At 35.0% G+C, this 22,073-nt stretch overlaps 1 protein-coding gene across 4 annotated transcripts in view; it reads left to right on the top strand.

The window, feature by feature from the left end:
• The window catches only part of PIK3CB (phosphatidylinositol-4,5-bisphosphate 3-kinase catalytic subunit beta), a 184,630-nt gene that overhangs the window by 103,275 nt on the left and 59,282 nt on the right, over positions 1 to 22,073 (top strand). For all 4 annotated transcript variants that reach the window (XM_087870221.1, XM_045791870.2, XM_045791871.2 and 1 more), the window contains 6 exons: positions 2,243 to 2,413; positions 3,524 to 3,601; positions 12,489 to 12,740; positions 14,124 to 14,220; positions 17,304 to 17,434; positions 20,161 to 20,211. In XM_087870221.1, the coding sequence (XP_087726347.1) occupies positions 2,243 to 2,413; positions 3,524 to 3,601; positions 12,489 to 12,740; positions 14,124 to 14,220; positions 17,304 to 17,434; positions 20,161 to 20,211 (780 nt within the window). The remainder of the gene's footprint in view (positions 1 to 2,242; positions 2,414 to 3,523; positions 3,602 to 12,488; positions 12,741 to 14,123; positions 14,221 to 17,303; positions 17,435 to 20,160; positions 20,212 to 22,073) is intronic.

Below are 22,073 nucleotides of genomic sequence, written 5' to 3'. Positions count from 1 at the left end.
ATCCTGGCATAATGAATTCTTAATAAAATTTGCTATAGCTTCCTACTGTTTTATCATATAAACATAATAATTAGGTAGGAAATATTCTGGGGGAAGTAAGATACAAGATTTCTTGATTAATAGTCATTAAATTGTGTAAGAACTTATTTCTGATTATCAGTTAACAAGGTCTTACAAATTTTCATTGTGAATTAGAAAACATTTCAGTTTCAGTCTAAAATTTGCATGTATAATTGCCCTTCCTTCTGTTTTTTGTTACTTCCATATATGGTTGGAATTTTGTAAGTATTAGGTCTGGCCATCCTCAAAAGCTTTCCACCATCTTTGACATACCTATTTCCATGCAATCATGAGTTCCTTAAGCATAGTGCCTCAGATTGTTTTTGGAGTAAAGTGGAGTTTAAATAGGTAAGCGAGGGGTGCCTGGGTGGCTCAGTTGATTAAAAGGCTGTCTTTGGCTCAGGTCAAGATCCCGGGGTCCTGGGGTCCAGCCCTGCATCAGGCTCAGTGCTCAGCCTGCTTCTCCTTCTCCCCTGTTTGTGAGTGCTCGCGCTCTCTCTCTCTCTCTCTCTCTGTCGAATGAATGAATGAGTGAATGAATGAAGAAAGAAAGAAAGGGCAACACCCCTCCCCCACCATGAGGTGTGCTATTTATCAGGATCCTGGCTTTGCCTTCAAGAAACTTGAAGATATTTTTGTTGAAATTACATTTGGAGACTAAAAAACGGTCATTACATAAAAAATAAAGGCTAAATGCCAAGTTAGAGGTAAATAGTAACAGGATTTTAGAAAAATAATGTGATTACTCTTACTTGTGATTTTTATTGTTTTGTTTTAAGCAAGAGGGATAGAGGCATGCCAGATGTTAAGTGATGGCTGAGAATAAGGAGCTGTGTTTTTTGTTTTTTGTTTTAATATTTTATTTTTATTTGACACAGAGAGACACAGCGAGAAAGGGAACACAAGGCAGGGAGAGTGGGAGAGGGAGAAGCAGGCTTTCCGCTGAGCAGGGAGCCCGATGCGGGGCTCGATCCCAGGACTTTGGGATCATGACCTCAGCCGAAGGCAGACGCTTAACGACTGAGCCACCCAGGTGCCCCAAGGAGCTATGATTTTTTTAACCTTAGTTAGTGGAGGGCATATTGTTTTGCCAAAACTGGAATTTGTGGGGAGTTTTTTGTTTTGTTTTTTAGGATTTGTTATTATAAAGAAAAATAAAGGCTTGTGTACCTTTTTGTACAAGGTCATATGAGAGAGAAAGTATACCATGTAGGCAAAGGAATGTGAAGGAAGTGGAATGATACATATTTCATAGTGAAAATTTTTTGATTGAATATATTTATCATAATATGTAACTCCTACTTACCATTCTGGATTTTTTTTTTATTTCAAAAAAAAAAGTATTTACTCATTCTGAATTGAATATAATATGCTGAATCTATATAGGAAATTTATTCTTCTGAGGAATTTATTAAGTTAGTTTCTATTCAGTTTGTTAGGCATCCCCGGTAATGTGAATAACCACCCCTCTTCTTATATGCCTTTGGAGGGTCATCCTGGTCTCATGGAAATAAAGCAGAGTATCAAGCTAAGATGGCCAATTATGTTTTTGCAAGAGAGATAGTAATGGTTATCTGCTGGAGCCTTGTCCTGTAAAGGTACCAGGTCTGCCTTAGGGATCCATGGGAAAGTCTAAGATGACCACCTCAGGATGTGAAGAAATGGCCACATGTGTAATTACATGTCCACTTTTCCTGTGGTCAAAGCTTGCACTGTAGTATCACAATCTTTACCAATCAAGTCCCACCCTTAGAAAGGTGAGCCAGTTGGTCAAAATGTCAGGTATTAAGTGCGAAAAGAAGGCAAAACATCTAGACTGAGGTACATATTTCTTAAAGGCTTAGCAAAAAAAAAAAAAAAAAAGACAGATTTAAAGATGCCAGGTATGTAACTTAGCTCTTCCGACTTTTAGTTCTTTCATCTATTAAAGGGAGGAAAATCTCTCTTATAGGGTTGTTAGAAAAATTAGCTATAAATATAAAAAATAGCTAGTTCTTAGGTACTTAGGTGTTCAATTAATGGTAGCTATTTTATGTTGTGATTTTAATTTCTCATATTCTTGACATTAGTTGTTAGATACATTTTCATAGTACATTGGTAGTGTGGTGTTCATTTAATATTATTCTTCTGTTGATTTAAGTATTTGCTTGAAAATCTTTACCTTATTCTTGCTTGCCACTAGTATATCCGGAACTGTGTAATGAACAGGACCTTGCCCCATTTTATGCTTGTGGAATGTTGCAAGATCAAGAAGATGTATGAACAGGAAATGATTGCCATAGAGGCTGCCATAAATCGAAATTCATCAAACCTTCCTCTTCCTTTACCACCAAAGAAAATGCGAATTATTTCTGTAAGTTTCATGTGTGAACCTTTGGTAACCCCCAAAAGCATGTAATTTTTTAGGTTGTATGCTTAAGCCTCACATATTTTCTCTGCTCACTTCTCCTTCGATGAAAACCAGTGCACATTTGCCAAAGATCCATTACCATTTATTGTAATTATCTTTCTAGCTGTTATTCTTTTTCTTCAGCTCAAGCTACAGATAAATGTAAATATGCTATTTTTGGTTTTGGTGTTCTTTTGGTATCACAGAAAAATGACACCAAATTAGAAATTTCTCGAGAGTACAGCTGAAGATAGACTTCAGTGAGCAATTTGAGACATTCTAGTAGGAAAGTTAGATGTGCAGAAATAGTTGATTTTCTCATGTATTTCTTTTCTGTCAGCTTAGCTATGATAGCATTTTTGGTATAACTTGCCGCCTTCTTATTGAATACTTTTAGAATTAAATATATCAAAGATACCATTTTTTCCAGAATGTAATGTATTTATATAAAGCAAATCCTGTTTGTTTATTGACTGAAACAGTTAACATTTTTTAATAGTTATTCAGTTTTAACAAGTTGTGTGTTTAATCTCTCCTTGATAATTAAGATATTAACTGTATATTAATTTAAATGGTCAATTCTTAATTCATCCAAAGCTTTAATACTGTTTGTTTATGGTGTTTTATTTAGTGAAGCTCTTTTTTTTTTTTCCTAAAGATTTTATTTATTTATTCGACAGAGAGAGAGACAGCCAGCGAGAGAGGGAACACAAGCAGGGGGAGTGGGAGAGGAAGAAACAGGCTCATAGCAGAAGAGCCTGATGTGGGGCTCGATCCCATAACGCCGGGATCACGCCCTGAGCCGAAGGCAGACGCTTAACCGCTGTGCCACCCAGGCGCCCCTATTTAGTGAAGCTCTTGGCAGTATTGGAATGCTGCCTTGTTTTGCCATAAGAACTAAGTGCTAGTGGTTGTGATGCTTAATTTAGTACATGTGATTTTCAGTTTTTAGTTCAGAGGTCTATACTATTTTCATTATTTTGCCAGTGGACTTGAGAACAGATAAGGTTATCTCATAGCTAGCATAGAATATTTATGTCTTTAATTAAAATACTCTGTTTCATTCCTTTGCAGCATGTTTGGGAAAATAACAACCCTTTCCAAATTGTATTGGTTAAGGGAAATAAACTTAACACAGAAGAAAGTGTAAAAGTGAGTACTTGTTAAGATTTGAGTTTTTTAAATCTGCTTCATTGTTATTGTTATTTTTCAAAGATTTATTTATTTGCTTTAGAGAGAGAGAGAGAGAGAGAGAGAGCACTCAAGCAGGGGGAGGGACAGAGGGAGAGGCAGAGGGAGAGGAAGAGAAGCCAACCTGACACTGAGCCTGGAGCTGAATGTGGTCTGATCCCAGGACCTGGGACCATAACCTGGGTGGAAACCAAGAGTTGGCCACTCAACCAAGTCACCCAGGTGCCCCTATCTGCTCCATTATTTGAATAACTCTCTGATATGCTTAATAAATGTCACATTGGAGTTTAAATTTTCCCTATATTGGTCAATTACACAGGATAGAATATGGTGATTTAATGTAAGGCAATTAAGAATTTTTGTTTTAAAGTATTCTTTGAATAGTTGGAGATGTAGTAGATATAGTGACATTTTTCCTGTATGTATTATGTAAAAGAACTTGATTTAGATCAGAAATTCAGCAAATACAATTTAAGCCAAAACTACAGATCACAGGTTCCTATGCAAGCTTAACTCTCTTTTGTCAGCCTTGTTTAGAGCTGCACTCAGCCTCTTTTCTCAGCCCTTTCCTTTTCTTTTAAACTTGCTGAACACAGAGAAAATGCAATACCATTTCCTGGAAGACAATAGATGACTACATTATGGACCACAAGTTGTTAACACGTGGAGATTTATTGCATAACCCCATACAATTAAGTAAAGATTTAATAAGGCATTTTGTCTCAAAGTGTAAAGCATGCATTTTCCCCTATTTTGCTTGGCAGGAAATTAAGTGAATAGTTTGTGATCCAAGAAAGAGATTCACTTAGTTTGAGATGTTTGCTGGCATGAGGATATATTCAGGAGCACCTTGCCAAAGATTACCAATGGCTTGCTTTTATAAATGGATTTTAAAGATTCTTTGGTTAGCTGTCATTAAAATGGGGCGCTTTTTTTTTGCTCTTATTTTCTCAGCTAGGATTTAATTTTTAATGAGTGTGCTTAGGGCCAATTAGCCTTTTTTTCCTGTTTTAGTGGTAATTCTATTTTTTCTTTAATTTAAACTTTCCTTATTAATTTTTGTCCAGTTGCAGAAGTATAACATGATTGTTGGGATAGATAAAATAATCCAAACACCATTAAGGAAAAAAGTTATTGATCTTTTTTCCCTTACAAATCGACTTGAGAAGCCTTCCTCTTAATCAGTTTTCTGAAATAGCTTATATAGGATTGGTATTATTTCTTCCTTAAATGTTTGGTAAGATTTACTCCAAGCCATCTGACCCTGAAGTTTTCTTTGTGGGACAGGTGTTTTTTTTTGTTTTTTTTTTTTTGAAGAGTTTATTTGAGAGAGAGAGCATGAGCATGAGCAGGGGGAGAGGGAGAGGGAGAAGCCAACTCCACTGAGCAGGGAGCCTGATGTAGGATCCCAGGACCTGAGCCCAAGACAGACGCTTAACTGACGGAGCCACCAGGCACCCCATGTGGGAAGGTTTTTAATTAGAAATCTATTTTTTTTTAGATTTATTTATTTGAGAGAGAGAGAGAAAGGCTGAGTGAGCAAGTGTGGGGGGAAGGGGCAGAGGGGAGGGAGAGAGAATCTCAAGCAGACTCCCTGTTGAGCGCAGAGCCTGACGCATCGCTCCGTCCCACAACCCTGAGATCATGACTTGAGCCGAAATCAAGAGTTGGACACTTAACCAACTAGCCACCCATGCGCCTCTCACATATCTTTCTTTTATAGAATCTTTTCACTGGCTAGACTTAAGATATAATATTGACAGTACAATAGGAAAAGGCATTTTTAAAAAAGATTTATTTATTTATTTTGAGAGAGAGAGAGAATGCAGGCAGGAAGGGGCAGAGGGAGAGAGAGTCTTAAGCGGACTCTGTACTGAGTACAGAGCCCAGGACCCTGAGATCATGACCTGAACCGAAACCAAGAGTCAGAGGCTTAACCAACTGTGCCACCCAGGCACCCCAGGAAAAGTCATTCTATAAGAGACCAAAGTAATTCAGTCTAGGTATTATGCTCAACCATGTGATGGCTTATCTTTAATTAATGGTAATATTTGAACTTCCCAAAGAAATATATTGTCTATCTTTCAGGAAATTCTATATGCATATTTTTACCTCAAACAGGTTTTGGGTAAGGTTGAGGCAGCAGAGACTTTGTTGTGGCCATTTAAGGTCAGGTGAGCCTAGAATAGAATTAAAGTAGTTTTAGGAACATGACGTCCCTAAGGGGGGGATCATGTGTGAATAGATGACAACCCCCACTCCACGCCCCATACCTCTTTACTTGGAGATTTGTGGAGTGGCAGGTGCATATGAAGCAACCTGCATTTTTCTGGAAGAAAAATACTCTTTAAACCCTTTACTTCATCCTAACATTTATGCCATCCTCAATCTGCCCCACTGACATGACTTCACAGTTTAGTAACAATGATCTATCTATCTGTAGTTGGTGAGTATTGGATTCTGATTTTTTATTAGCTACATAATTTGATCTTTCTCATTACTTGCTTTCCTTATCTTATAAATAATAATGGACTGGTATTTCATTATTCTAATATCTTATAACTTCTAAATAGAATAGATTGACAGGAGGTAACCATCAAAGCATGTCATCTTCAGGTAACAGAAAACCTAACAAAAAAAGGAGCTTAAATAGGAGCTTTACGTTTTTTTAATAATTTTATTGAATATGAGAAGGCTTATCTTACAGGAGAGTAAATGGTTAATGCAAGTTTTCAGCAGTTAATTAAAGGTAAGAAATGTTTTTGCAGTGATGAAAGAATAATTTTACATTTGAGACTGGTCAGTCATGGTACTGGTTGACCCCAAAACATGTAGTATGGAGGAGAGGCAGGTAATTAGGTTTATCCAGAATATGGACTTCAGATGAGTGTGACAGAGGAGAGATACATTGGCAGAGAGTTTTGGTGAAGGCAGACAAAGGTGATAGAGAAAAGTGGGGTGAAGGCTTTAAAGAGGGCAAGGAGATTTTCCTGTAGGAGTGTCAGAGTGAGTTGGAAAGGGAGGTGGGTAGAGAATGAGATGTAGCAGTTAGTGATTTGGAGATGCTGGGTGTGGCAAAGTCAAATTCTGGATGTATTTGGGTTTGTGTTCCTGAGGTGAAGGAGAGGAAGTGCTATGGAGTTTTTGAGGTCACAGAACTCAGAGGGCAAATGGATTGTTTGCTTGAGGCATGTGGGTCCTGCCTCAGCAGCACCTCCTAGTGTTTTTCCTCTCATTTGGAAAACAGTTACTGATATCCTCTTTGTAAGAAAATTGAAAAAACTGTACCTCCTTTACTTATGATTCTCAAGCTGTTGCCTGTAACTGAGATATCTCTTCAGTTCCAGAGTCCTGTTTTCATATGCCTAGGTACACATTTCTAAAGCCAACTTCATTTTGTGTCCCTCAACTCATTCTCTTAACTCCTTTAACTACTTTTCCTCTTATATTTGGTAAAGCAGCTGGAGTCGCTGCTTTCCCTTACCTACCATATTTAATCAATTGATCACATACTGTTGATCCTACCTCATTGAAATCCTTTACTATCCATTCTTTCCTCTTTGTCTTCCTGACCATTTCATAGCCTCCCCCCACTGATCTCCTTGCCTCTGTTTTCACACCTTACCTTACACCCAAACTTTTCTCTTACCTGAAAACAAAATAGTCTTTCAATGGTTTAAATTCTATTCCCGTTTAGTGTCTTAATTGGCACTGCTTTTGCTGCTCACCTCTCCAGCCTAAGCACCAGCGTGGCCCCCATGTGCCTCTAGTTGTGCCACAGTGGTTTTGGTTCTGAAGGCATGCCAGGGGAGTTTGTCTTTGCCCAGGCAGTAGGCACTTCTTTCCTTTCTTGCTGTTGAACTCCTTTTAAGATAATGACTGTTGTGGTAGTAGTGGAACCTTTCCTAACCTCCTGATAATCTGAAATTACTGTTCACTGTGTCTTTATTAACTGGTGCTCAATCTTCTTGAGGTATGTTAGGAAGGAAAAGAAAACTTTGAAATCTGGATTTTGTGCTCTTCCCACTTCCCATATAATTTTTACTAACACTAAATGCCATTTATTGAGCATTTCATGATAGGGCCATTTCTTCATTGTTTAGGAGAAAATAATTATGGTTCTATAAGAAACTGTAATTACAGTTTTTTTTAATAGAATAAATTGTTATTCCTATTTTGTCTATTAAAAATACTAGTATAGTAAGTGTCTCATAGTTTAGATACTTTGAGTATAGCATAGAGGAAAATGCAAAGATTTCCTAAAAGTGCTGTTGTATAAATCCTTCTTTATAATTACTGTTATATTCTGTACAGAGTAAAAATGAATCCTCAGACTTTTTGCTTTATTTCGGGGAACACAGGGAAATAGCATTAAAGTATAGAGACATGGGCTTAAAAGTTGCTTAAGGCTATGGCCTTAATACTCAACCTTAATACTTAATACTCAGTCTTGACATTGTCTGTTATTTATTTATTTATTTAATTTTTTGACACTGTTTAAAAACAGATGACCTTGAATTTTTTTTAATGATTTATTTATTTTAGAGAGCTCACACGTGTGCACATGCAAGTGGGGGGGAGGGGCAGACGGAGAGAGAGAGAATCTCAAGGAGACTCCACACTGAGCGTGGAGCCCAGTGTGGGGCTGGATCCCACGACCCTGAGATCATGACCTGAGCCGAAATCAAGACTGGGACACTCAACTCACTGAGCCACCCAGGTGCCCTGAATAGTTTTTAAAATGATGTCCATTTTCACTCATATTTGCGTGAAATTTAATGAGTTTTGGATCGATTGTGAGCATTTGGTGTTATGCCTATATTTAGGATCCTACAGTTAGATCATCCAACTATTTTGTGTGGTACTTTGTAGAATAATAATTTTAAAGTGTTTTAAAAATAACATTATAAAATATAATCCAGGATCACTTAAGAGAATGATAAATCACCAATATCCTTGTTATCCTACTGTAACTACTTTTATTTGTATTCATTTCTTTGTACCATAAAATTTGAATATGCTTTTGGTGAGTATGTATTATTTTATTTTATTTTATTTTATTTTATTTTATTTTATTTTATTTTATTTTATTTTATTTTATTTTATTTTATTTTATTTTTCATTTAAGAGTACACCCCTGGCTGGCTCAGTTGGTAGAGCATGGGACTCTTGATCTCAAGGTTGTGAGTTCAAGCCCCACATTGGGCATAGAGCCTACTTAAAAAAAAAAAAAATCAATATATAAAAAAATTTTTTAAATAGTAAGATTACATCATAAATCACTTTCCCCTTGTATTACAGGATAGGCTTGATTATGGATTGAAAGTAAGAAACATGAGTGTCTAAGTGGATGCTGGCACCATTCTCATTATGGTTAGTTAGGTTCTAAAGAAGATTTTTGTTTGAGTTTGACGTAGGAGAGAAATGCATAAATTTTATAGCCTGCTGGGGAGGGGGATTTTCCAAGTTAAAGAAGCAAAGGAGCAAGGTCTAAGAACTTGGGAAATTGGAGCAAGATGGAGCTAGAGGTTTTGAGTAGAAGGAGTAATCCCTTTTCTGTGAAGTTGAAGGGAATTAGGTGTGTGTTCAGATAAAAATTCTTGGTGACCTGAGAATTTACTCCAGGTGCTTTTTGTAATCCCTATTACTTTAATCTTTACTATGTAATAATAATCCGTCTGTATTTGGAATAAATAATTTTCTTCTCTGTAGCTTAAAAATTTTTTTTAAGGAAAAATTCCTTTAAACATACACAAAACATACACAAAAGTAGAGAGAATAGTGTAATCAACTTCCATGAACCCATCACCCAGCTTCAATAGTTATTCTGATAGCTTTTTAGTAATTTCCTTAATCAGCTTTTTAATGATTTTAACATACCTAACCCTTTGATCTGTGTTTATTTTTATTTTTAAGATTTTATTTATTTTGAGAGAGAGAGTGTGTGTGAGCAGGAGGAGGGGCAGAGGTGGAAAAAGAGAGAGAATCTTAAGCAGACCGCATGCTGAGCACAGGTCATGGTCTGGGGTTGTGAGATTGGCTCCACTTCAGGCTCTGAGCCATCCAGGCACCCCAATCTATGTTTATTTTGTGGGAGTCAGATAAATGAATACTGTTTATTAAAGTAAGCCATTCTTTTCCTGTTACATTATGAAATGTGTAGTCTATTAACTTGTAGTTTTATTTATGCAGTTATAATTTTAATAGCTTTTAAACTCAAATAATTCTAATATAAATATTTATAATAATTTTAAAAATTGACGGTATTACTTAGAATTTTATATTTCTATTTAAATCTGTTTCTGTATCTTTAGATAGGATGGGTATTCTTGGTATTATCTTCCTTTTCAAAATGAGGATAGTAACTCTTCTAATAAGTCAATTTTTATTGACAAGCCTATTTTAAGTTAAAGACAAACCTAAATATTCACATATGTATTCATCTATTCAGTAAATAGTAAATTGAGTACTACTGTGTGCTAATATCACATTTGAATAAATCAATATAAAAACATTTGACCATAAAGTATTTCGTTAAGTCAGTCTGTGTTTTAGTAATGTTTTTAGTTCTACTTTCACCACTCACTTTTTAACTTATTAGTCAACCAATTTTATTGATGTATAGTTGACACATAATGTTACATTAATTTCAGGTGTATAACATAGTGATTGGACAACTCTATGCATTATGCTCTCCTCACCACAAGTGTAGCTATGATATGTCACCATACAACACTGTTACACTACCATCGATTATATTCCTTATATTGTACCTTTCATCCCTGTGACTTGTTCATTCCATAACTGGAAGCCTGTACCTCCTACTCCCCTTCACCCATTTGCCCATCCCTTTCTCCTATCCCCTCTAGCAACCATCAGTTTGTTCTCTGTATTTATGGGTCTTTTCCTGCTTTGTTTGTTCATTTGTTTTTAGATTTCACATATAAGGGAAATTATGTGGAATTTGTCTTTCTGACTTTTTCACTTAGCATAATACCCTCTAATGCTGCAAATAGTAAGATCTCATCTTTTCTATGACCGAGTAATATTCCGTTACACACACACACACACACACACACACACACACACACAGCACATCTTTATCCATTCATCTATGGATAGACACTTGGATTGCTTACATATCTTGTCTGTTATAAATAATGCTGCAATAAACATAGGGGTATATACGTCTTTTCAAACTAATTTTTTTGTTTTCTTTGGGTAAATACTCAATAGTGAAACTATTGGATCGTATGGTATTCCTACTTTTAATTTTTCAAGGAAGCTTCATACTGTTTTCCATAATGGCTGCACTAATTTACATTCCCACCAACAGTGCACGAGGATTCCCTTTCTCCTTGTCCTCATCAGCATTTGTTATTTTTTGTTTTGATTCTAGCCATTCTGAAAGGATAAGGTGGTATCTCATGGTGGTTTTGATTTGCATTTTCCCGATAATTAGTGATGTTGAGCATCTTTTCATGTGCTTGTTGGCCATCTGAGTGTCTTCTTTGGAAAAATGTCTGTTCAGGTCCTCTGCCCATTTTTTAATTGGATTGTTTGATTTTTGGGAAGTGTTGAGTTGTATAAGTTCTTTATATATTTTGGATATTAACCCCTTATTAGATATATCATTTGCAAATATCTTTTCCCATTCAGTAGACTGCCTTTTTGTTGGGTTGATGGTTTCCTTTATTGTGAGAAAGCTTTTTATTTGGTATAGTCCCAATAGCTTATTTTTGCTTTTGTTTCCCTTGCCAGAGGAAACTATCTAGGAAAATGCTGCTAAGGCCAGTGTCCAAGAAATTGCTGTCTGTGTGGAAGTAATATGAGTTCTATGGTTTCAGGTCTCATATTTAGGTCTTTAATCCATTTTGAGTTTATTTTTGTATGGGGCGTAAGAAGGTGATCCAGTTTCATTCTTTTCTATGTAGCTGTTCAGTTTTTCCAGCACCATTTATTGAAGAGACTGTCTTTTCCCCATTGTATGTTCTTGCCTCCTTTGTTGTAGATTAATTGACCAGGTAAGTGTGGGTTTATCTCCGGGCTCTCTATTCTCCATTGATCCATGTCTTTGTTTTTGTGCCAGTACGGTTTGATTACTTCAGCTTTGTAGTTATCTCTTGAAATCTAGGATTGTGATGCCTCTGCTTTGTTCTTTCTCAAGGTTGCTTTGGCTATTTGGAGTCTTTTGTGATTCCATATAAACTTTAGGATTATTTGTTCTAGTTCTGTAGTACTCACTTTTAAATTTAGAGGTAATTGGGTTATGTCATTTAAAAAACTATATACATGACAGTAAAATTTTCTGGGATATTTCACATATGTCTTGCATCATTCTGGACCTGTGTCTTTAGGAAAAAATGAAAAAAAAATGATGTGTAGGATAATTGTAAATATGGATAGAATATCTTTAAGAAGGTGGCTCTTATAATGACCAGTTTGTACATTATTTAGAAGTAGAAAGAGACTGGAGACAATTTATCCATCACTTCCTTTGCAGTTATATAGAAGAATAAGACAAGACCCCAAGTAGATGCAGTCAGTGGAGGTGAGCATATGATAGTAGTTTTTATACTTATGGCCTTGGCTTCTGTAGACCTGTTTATACCATTGATAAATATTGCATTTTTTAGTTGGTTTACTTATTAAGTGAAAAATAGGTTAAAAATAACAGTTCGGTGAATTATATACTGATTACTTAGAGCCTGATGGTTCTGTGGACAAAAAGTTTTTCCTAGAGTTGGTGTGCTGCTTCTCCCTGTATATGTTTGTTTTTCCAGACTGGAGGTGTTTCAGTGGTGCAGTATTCGTAATTCTGTGTTCATTTTTTTCTCCCTCATTACAGGTTCATGTCAGGGCTGGCCTTTTTCATGGTACTGAACTCCTCTGTAAAACCATCGTAAGCTCAGAGATATCAGGGAAAAATGATCACATTTGGAATGAACCGCTGGAATTTGATATAAATACTTGTGACCTGCCACGAATGGCTCGATTATGTTTTGCTGTTTATGCAGTTTTGGATAAAGTGAAAACGAAAAAGTCGACTAAAACTATTAATCCCTCTAAATATCAGACCATCCGGAAATCTGGGAAAGTGGTAATTATGTATTACTGAAAAATTTTTACAATGGAATAATTTTAAGACTCTTTGAAGTAATTGAGTAATGTGAAATTATGGCATGTAACTTTGGTCCCTGTGAAGTAATTTTAAAAAGACGATAAATCTTCATTTTTATGTCCTATTCATTTATTTCTCTTTGGCAAATTATTTTAGCAGATATCATACCATAGGTGTTCCATTATAAATATAATACTTTAAAATATAGATTAAAAAAATGAAAAAATTTAAAAAATTACATTTCCACTGTACCTTAACTGAAATTCTATGTGCCACATATACTTGAACATTCAGAATTTTGTGAATTTTAGAAAGATCGTACAACATACTTTACTCAACACACCTGTGGGGACTGGGGCACAAGTCTGTAATCAAACACATCACTATCTAGCAGTGAAATATATGAATATTCACATTAAATGAGACAAATGCAGAACATCAGTTAACTTCATGCCAGTTTTGGCCATGTTTTGCTGTCATATGAATTATGAATAAACTTTTAGTTTTCATTTTCTTAAATTTCGAAATTGTGGAAAAAGGATGAGTGTACCTGTTCTCATATTCTCATCTTCCATTTCATATTTTTAGTCCTGTCTTTTTCATTTTCCTTCAAGTTTATGAAAAGTTGTTTTGGAGGGATGGGGACATGAATTTTATATACTTTTTTAGAAAACTGGTTACTATATTTATGTACATGAATTTGTGTCCTTTATTCTTTAATGTAAAAATTAAGCAGGCTTTTCCTCTGCTTATTATCATACAGTTCTTAAAAAATAAATTTTAGGGTGTAAAAGTCACAGAAGAGGTACTTCCTTAGTATTTTTTCTTACACTGATCAAGAATTTTACACAAAGTATTTGACTATTTATAAGGTTTTTTGATACAGTGTGACCAAGTTAATTGGTCTGGGTGTCTGTGTAAATCCTATATAAATGGTCTAGTTGTCTGTGCTTCCTTCTAAGAAATAAAAATAAATTCTGCAATACCTACAGGCAGTGCCTTCTCCTACATTAAGGTTTACTGAGGCTTAAAGCTAATAAAACATATAACCTGACATATCACATGTATTTTCCTGGGTCATTAAAAATTCCTCATCATTTGTAATGTTTATATAATAAATAATGTTTTTTGGATACATTATTTCATCATGAGATATTAATTGGCTTTCAGAGTTTTCTTGAACCATTGTAAAGATCTTGAATATTTTCCGTGTACATGTTGTTTTATTTTGGATAGTTTTTTGGAAATCACCTGGAACTCTAGAAATTTCTAGATATAAATTTTTGAAACAAAAGGCATGTACATGTTTCCACGCTAAAGTTCTTTTTCGGCATATTTATGCAGTGGTATCTTTTTCAACAGCATTATCCTGTAGCATGGGTAAATACGATGGTTTTTGACTTTAAAGGACAGTTGAGATCTGGAGACATAATATTGCACAGCTGGTCTTCATTTCCTGGTAAGACTTACATCCTAATCCTTAAAGAGTAACTTCTGGCATGTGGACTAGTTAATGTTCTTTTATGACTCACTATTCTTTCAGTTTAGTAAAGAAACCATCTTTTCGTCTCTTTATTATTTATTCTAAAACAGATTCCCACAGATCGTTTTAATGTATTTAAATAGTGATTTGTGTCGTAATATATTTGTTACTTCGGTGAATATGTTCTTGCTTTAAAAGTTTTATTTTTATAGAGTTTGGAGAAATTCTCCTAAGGAACAATATCTTCTTCAAAACAACGTTTTTGCTCTTAGTTGTACTAAATTTCTACACTAATAGAAGAAACATTCACTAATATGGGAAGAATAGTAAAAACACACTGTTTAGTTGGCCTTAACGTGAAATTTGAGCTAAGAGGAGCACCTTCCATATGCTTATATTTCTGAAATATTATTCAGAGCATCCCAACAAGCTAGCTAGTTTTGTCTCCATTTTACAGATGAGAAAAGTGAACCTCAGAGATAAGTTAGTAAGTCTTACAAAATTGGTTCAAAAGTAGGATTTGTATGAGAACCCTTTGAATCTTTCCATTATTCCATACTGCTTTTCCCAAATGTTTGAAATTTTTAGTATAAACTTTGTATTTTAATAGTGGTTTTCTTTTCCCCCTGCCTTCATAGTTCGTTAATACAATTAGTTAATAAAATTGTGAACTTAATTGCATTTTAAAATTATGTTGTGACAAACATTTGAAAATATTCATTTATTAGTAGTTGACATCTGAGAAATTGGTTTTGGATAACCATTTATTCACAGACATATTTAAAACTCATGTTCTGATATTTTGTGTGTGTATATATTCTTCAGTTTCTGCCCTCTCCTCCATATATCTGCAATAGTTTTTACTAATCATGTTTTCCCCCAAATATAGGAGAGTAGTGTGCATTTATACATTTCTTACGAGAAACGATGAGCTTCATAGTTAGAGTAGAAATTATGCATTGCAGCAGTTACACTTTTTTGAAAATTTTAATTTAGACTCACACATGTTCTCCAGAATCACCAAGCAACTTGACTGGTATTTTAGCAAAATTGACAATTTTGGGCAATATTAACTTGGCATACCATGAGCCTGACTTCATCTCTAACAAAATGTAATATGAAAAATAGTAAGTGAACACATTTGCTGTGCATGTATCAGCTCTAGAATTGTCACTTTATCCCAGTAGGAGTGAAGCTGAAACAAAGGAACTACAGATAATCTATTGTCTAGAGTCCCTGGGCCATCATTAAATGGTATATAATCACATTACTGGTTGTTTTTGTATCTTTCCAGATTTCTCCATGCATACACTAGGAAATACAAATGAAGATTTCTATTTTTTCTTCCTATTCTTAAAATAGCATTCTGTGAAGTGTTCTCCTTTTTGCCCTTTTAACCTTATGTAATAAAGTGCTGCTGCTGTTCTTAAAGCAGACTTACCTTTTGATAATTTAAGTGGTGTTATAATGAATAATCTTGCTTATGTGCACGTCTGTGTCTAAGATAAATTCCTAGAGGTGGGTCTATTGAGTTAAAGAATAAATACATTTGTTATTGTATACCTGAAACTGATGTAACACTCTATGTTAACTAACTGGAATTAAAATACAAACTTAAAAAAAAATAAAAACTTGGAATTTTAAAATTAAAAGAAGAATAAATACATTTGTAATTTTGATAATCCAAATTGCTCTCCAGTAGAAGTTGTACCAATTTGTACTCTCTGTTTATAAAATATATTAGAGTGCCTTTTTATAATCACTTTAAAGCAAGGTTACCTCTCTATGTTTGGGGCCAATAAGAATACTAAAATGCTACATTTAGATTGCATGTGATAGGACAAAAGAGTATAATGCTACTAGATAACATAAGTGTAAGATTTTAGTTTGCTGAGAGATCTGCTTTAGAGGTGTGTAAGTGATGAGAATTGCTTCCTTCTGGGTGACAACAGAATCTGAAATTTGAGAGTATTAAACAACTCAAGCAAAGAATTGATCAATGAGCTGAAACTTGGAAATACTCTGTAAAGATTTTCTAGCCGGGCTCCTGGGTGGCTCAGATGGTTAGGCACCTGCCTTCATTTCAGCTCAGGTCACTATCTCCAGGTCCTGAGATCCCTCCTCCCCCAAATCAGTCTCCCTACTCAGCAGGGAGTCTGCCTCTCCACTGGCTTGTGCTCTCTCTTTCTCTCTCTCAAATGAATAAATAAATCTTAAAAAAATATATTTTCTAGACTTGGTAAATAATTCGAGTATGGATAGTATCTTGACATTAGGCTTCGACACAATGGATTTTTATTTCCTTAGGAGGGAACAACTGTGCTAAAAATCAGTATAACAAAGGAGATAATAGTTTGGAGAGGAGAGACTTTAGGTTGTACTGCTAATTCTGTTCTCTTGAGTTTACTGTCTCTTCAACGGTTTACTTATCTGTGAAATGAAAAAGTTTTATGAGAACATTGAAATCTAAGATTCCCATGTACAATTCTGTGGATGGACCATGGGGGAGCAGAGGGAGTGCCTTAAATAAGCAGTTTATTAGGTTAAAGGAGTACCACTTGAATGAAGTGTTGCAGAAACTACCAGAGAGCCCTTTAACTGTATCAGCAATTTATGGGATAATTGAGGAACATAAACAACATTAGATTTGTCTAAAACAATGCCATTGATGACTCTCAAAATACCAGTTTGGTTACTGTGATGACCACGGAAAGTAAGAAATCCATATGTGTGGTAAAGTAATAAAAATTCTGTGGGTCACCTTATTTTGATGGAGAGCAATTCCAATTAAGTTTTTTTTTTTTCAAGATTGAGAATACTTGTCAGATTTGAAGAAAGAGGTGAGGTAGGCATTTCTAGAAACTTTCTCATTCTAAAGATGTATGTAAACTCACATCAATTCTTGTGTCAGGTATTAACAGAAAATTAGAGGCTTACTGATACGGTTGTCTGCCAGATTCCTTAGGTGACATACTTTTAAAATAATTTTCTATTAAGGATTTATTTTAGTTTAGTTTTAAAAACATTTTTTAAGAATCAAAATTATTTGCATATTTTAGATGAACTTGAAGAAATGTTGAATCCAATGGGAACTGTTCAAACAAATCCATATACTGAAAATGCAACAGCTTTGCATATCAAATTCCCAGAGAATAAAAAACAACCTTACTATTATCCTCCCTTCGATAAGGTAAGCTAATTATTTAAAGGACCACTATGCATGAAAATCACTGAATCATTAGTTCTTCGCTCTTCATGTTTATAGTTTAAGCTTTACATGTTTGTTTCTCTTTCAAAATGTCACATACATTGGCAGCTTGATTCAGTAGAAAGACCACTGAGCATGGAGCCAAATAAACTTGTATTTAATCTTGGCTTTATCACTGACCAGGTGAGACATAACATCTCTGGAGGTCAGGTTTTTCATTTTTAAATGAGGAAATCACAGTTGTTCTCTGAGGTTCTTTTCAATTTAAAATGGCTATAAATGCATTCGTGTAAGTCTGAGCATGTGAAATGTACATTGAAGCTTGCCCAGCATGTTAGTTTAGTGATTAAAGACGTAGTCACTGCTGTGTTAGGATTGTTACTCAAAGAACAGATGATTTATGTTGAATATTGCTATTAGTAAGACTTTCTAAGATACTGTTATTTGTGTAGAATCTGTAGCAAGGACTTCCATTTCTAAACACATTTCCTTAGTATACAAACTGCTTTTCTTGGGTATCAGGAGGGTATCTGGTGGAGTTGAAAATGGGGCTGTGCTGGGGCGCCTGGGTGGCACAGCAGTTAAGTGTCTGCCTTGGGCTCAGGGCGTGATCCGGCATCATGGGATCGAGCCCCACATTGGGCTCTTCCGCTGGGAGACTGCTTCTTCCTCTCCCACTCCCCCTGCTTGTGTTCGCTCTCTTGCTGGCTGTCTCTATCTCTGTTGAATAAATAAATAAAATCTTAAAAAAAAAAAAAAAAGAAAATGGGGCTGTGCTAATTTATATTCTGCGAGCTAAACTGTCACATGTTGTATCTTCAGGTTTGGCATCTTTGTTTCAGGTGTGATTAATGGTGATTTTCATGAGAATATCTTGGAGCAAATTCTCAGTAACAAGTTTATATTATTTCCCTAATCTATGTAAGATATGTGAGAATAAGCTTCCTTTAAAAATTGATATTATATGAAATAATACTCAAATTAATCCACCTTTAAACTTCATTGTATTTTAAAATTCAGCACTACCAGACCTGTATAGAATAGATTTTTAAAGTAATACGTAGATTAAATTTGTTACCTAACGTTTCTTCTATACTCTCATTTTAATTGAATTTTATCCTCATAAGAAATAACTTTTCATTTCAAATTCTTCTGAAATAATTTTCTGATCTGTAATATACAGCCAAATTAAGATTTGTGGTTGGTACAGTAGAAAGCCCAAATATGTCAGGAACTGTATCCCTAAGTGTACACTGAGTAGGAAAAAGTACATTTTGACTTATCCATTGCATTCATGCCATGGCTTTATTCCTGAGAATAGCAATTTAACCAGAAGGCATAGCTACTTGTGATAATTTTATACTCCAAGCTATGACTGTTTTTGTGTTCACTTACAGTATGCGTTCAACAATCAGTTATAGTTTCTTTTGGATCAAACGAGGTGCTTTTTGAAGCACTTTTACAAATAGAATATCCTATGCAAATACAAGTAGTTTTCATCTTATATTTCAAGAGAAGTCCAGTTTCTTTAAAATGTTTTATTTCAACATTGCTAAAGTCACTAAACTTTCCTTTTGCCTTTGTAATCTCTTAGAGAGTCTGTCTTTGAAGATCAACTTGGGATAAAGGATTTGTCTTCAAATGTGTATAAATATATTTATACTTATTGGGGTTTTTAAAACTGTATAATTTATATGTGATCATTTAAAAGATCAAATAATACAGATAGAAAAAAATGAAAGTTCCCTGTATTTTTATTTAATTTAATGATTTTTGTTGTGAACGTTTGTGTACATTTTGCTTTTCAAGACAATTTTATGGTTATTGATAATTTTATTTTTTTTTTAAGATTTTATTTATTTATTCGACAGAGATAGAGACAGCCAGCGAGAGAGGGAACACAAGCAGGGGGAGTGGGAGAGGAAGAAGCAGGCTCATAGCAGAGGAGCCTGATGTGGGGCTCGATCCCATAACGCCGGGATCACGCCCTGAGCCGAAGGCAGACGCTTAACCGCTGTGCCACCCAGGCGCCCCTGGTTATTGATAATTTTAATAACTGTGATATCATTTTGTCATTATAACAACCGTATGAAATAGGATAGGAGTTATCAGTACAGTTTACATTTGAGGATACACTTAAATTATTCATTTAGAATTATATAAGTCAGTAACTGGATATAAATCTTCAGATTCTTCAACCACTGATTTTCCATTCTTTTCGAGAATCAGAGCCCCTTTTGAACTTAATGAATTCAAAAGATCTATCTCTTGATATTCTACTTTTGTTATGTTAATTTAGAAAAACAATGACAAATGACGCAAACTTACTTATTTAGTAACTCTTACATACTTTTGCATTTTCTTAATCAGAAAATATTTACCTGTATTTAAAATTCTTTCTCATACCAAAGAAAAATTCTTTCACATGCATATTCAAGCCTTCTCTTATTTTATCAACAGACAATGCTAGTGCACCCTAGGAGTCACAATCCCTTATAGTAATACCATTGACTCTCAGTTGTCAAGAGTTTGAAGATTGGGAATCACCACATACTACCATTTTGCATTTAAAATTCACGTTTACATTATAAAGCATAGAAATGCCAGACCCTGTGTTGTTTCTTATAGTCTAAGTACAACTGTAATATTTACAATTAAAATTTTATAAATACGAGTGCCAAAATTTAATTTACAGTTTTGTTTAACAGATAATCGAGAAGGCAGCTGAGATTGCAAGCAGTGACAGTGCTAATGTATCCGTAAGTATCAAGGTTTTAAAACAGCCCTGTCTTGTTATAACGTCGTGCTCATTTTTAGTTACCTTCATCTCATTTATGCTGATGACATACAGATGACCATACTCTTACGCAAGAATAGCCTGTGAGTGTATGTGAATATGTACATACTAATGTTTTGTTGAATGGTAGCTGTTTGTAGGTGGTCTGTGTTCAGTGGTAAACCCTTTTCTGATATAAGCACAGGTTCAGCAGCTAGACTTTTTTTTTTTTTTTAATTTATTTATTTTTTAAAGTAGGCTCCACACCCAACACGGGGCTTAAACTCACAAACCGTGAGATCAAGAGTTGCATTGCTACTGACTGAGCCAGACAGGTGCCCCCAGTAGCTAGTCCTTAAGAGATGCATGGCACCTTCTCATAGATAAATAATACTGTTCTTGTGAATATTATTCAGTTGAATGAAGAGGCTGTAATTGTCTTTATTTTTCACATGTAACAGCAGATATAATCAGGCCAGGATTTACAGTGCTGGGGAACCAGGTTTCTTCCGTCTTGGTGCTCTGTCATGTTAACATGTAGTTTCTATCTCATGGTTTAATACTAGTGCTTCAGCTTCTCATATTATTATGGTCCAGCCAGCAGGAACAGGAAAAGCAAGAGCAGAGGCCACACCTATTCTTTTTGAGGACCTAATAAATATGCCTCATTGCTGCTCACATCTTATTAGCCAGAAATTAGTCAGATAGCCATACTTTAACAAAAAGTTAGGCTGGGAAATGTAGTCTTTAGTTGGCCAGGCATGTGCTTTGCTAAAAGTAAGAGATTCTAGTTAATAAAGGAAGAGCAGAAAGAATACTGAGAGAAAAACAGCAGTCACTGCCATACACACTATGCCTATCATTTCTACCCAGGGACTACAAAATAGATTACTTTGTTTAGTTTACAATATATGTAATATTTCTACCACCTATACATTTTAGCTTTATTTTTTGACTCTTAAAATAGTTTAAGACTTTGCCGAGTCTAATCTGATATTCTCTTTTCGTGTTATCCGTTTACAGTTTTTATGTGTCTTCAGTATAGAGCCATTCTACATAAAATGGCAATAACATAGAGGCCAAGTGGCAAAATGGAGATAATGTATATTTTTGTCATTTATACAGATCAAAGCACTATTTTATGTTGGCTAGTTGGAGAAATGTCTGGCCCAGGGTGTCCTCTGCTTTGCCTTTGGAGTTCTCAAAAATATCCATAGTTCTACAGTGCAAGTCATCTACTATATAAATACTTTGAGCATTTCTCTTTAGTGAAATAAAAGAAGTTTATTACAAGTATACACTTACCAGTTTGTCCATCAACTATATTGGAGATACTGTGGGTTCTGTTCCAGACCCCTGCAATAAAGGGAATACCATGATAAAGTTAGTTGTGAATTTTTTGGTTTCCCAGTGCATATAAAATTAGGTTTACACTATACTGTAGTCTGTCACATGTGCAGTAGCACTATGCCTAGAAAACAATGTATATACCTTAATTTAAAAACACTTTTTCTTAAAAAAAAATGCTAATTGTATCTGATCTTTCAGCAAGTTGTAATCTCTTTGCTGATAGAAGTTCTTGCCTTGAAATTAATGGCTATTGACTGATCAGGGTTGGGGTTGCTGAGGGTCGTTGGGGTAGCTGTGGCAGTTCTTAAAATGAGACAGCAATGAAGTTTGCTGCATTAATTGACTCTTCTTCCTTTTATGAATGATTTCTCTGCAGCATGCAATCTGTTTGCTAGCGTTTTACCCACAGAACTTCTTTCAAAATTAGAGTCAATCTTCTCAAACCCTGCTGCTGCTTTATCAACTAAGTTTATGTAATGTTCTACATCCTTTGTT

The sequence above is a fragment of the Ursus americanus genome, chromosome 20 (assembly GCF_024610735.1).
Source record: "Ursus americanus isolate L20-20 chromosome 20, mUrsAme1.1.p, whole genome shotgun sequence".
NCBI lineage: Eukaryota > Metazoa > Chordata > Mammalia > Carnivora > Ursidae > Ursus > Ursus americanus.
This window is presented reverse-complemented; position numbering and strand designations above follow the sequence as displayed.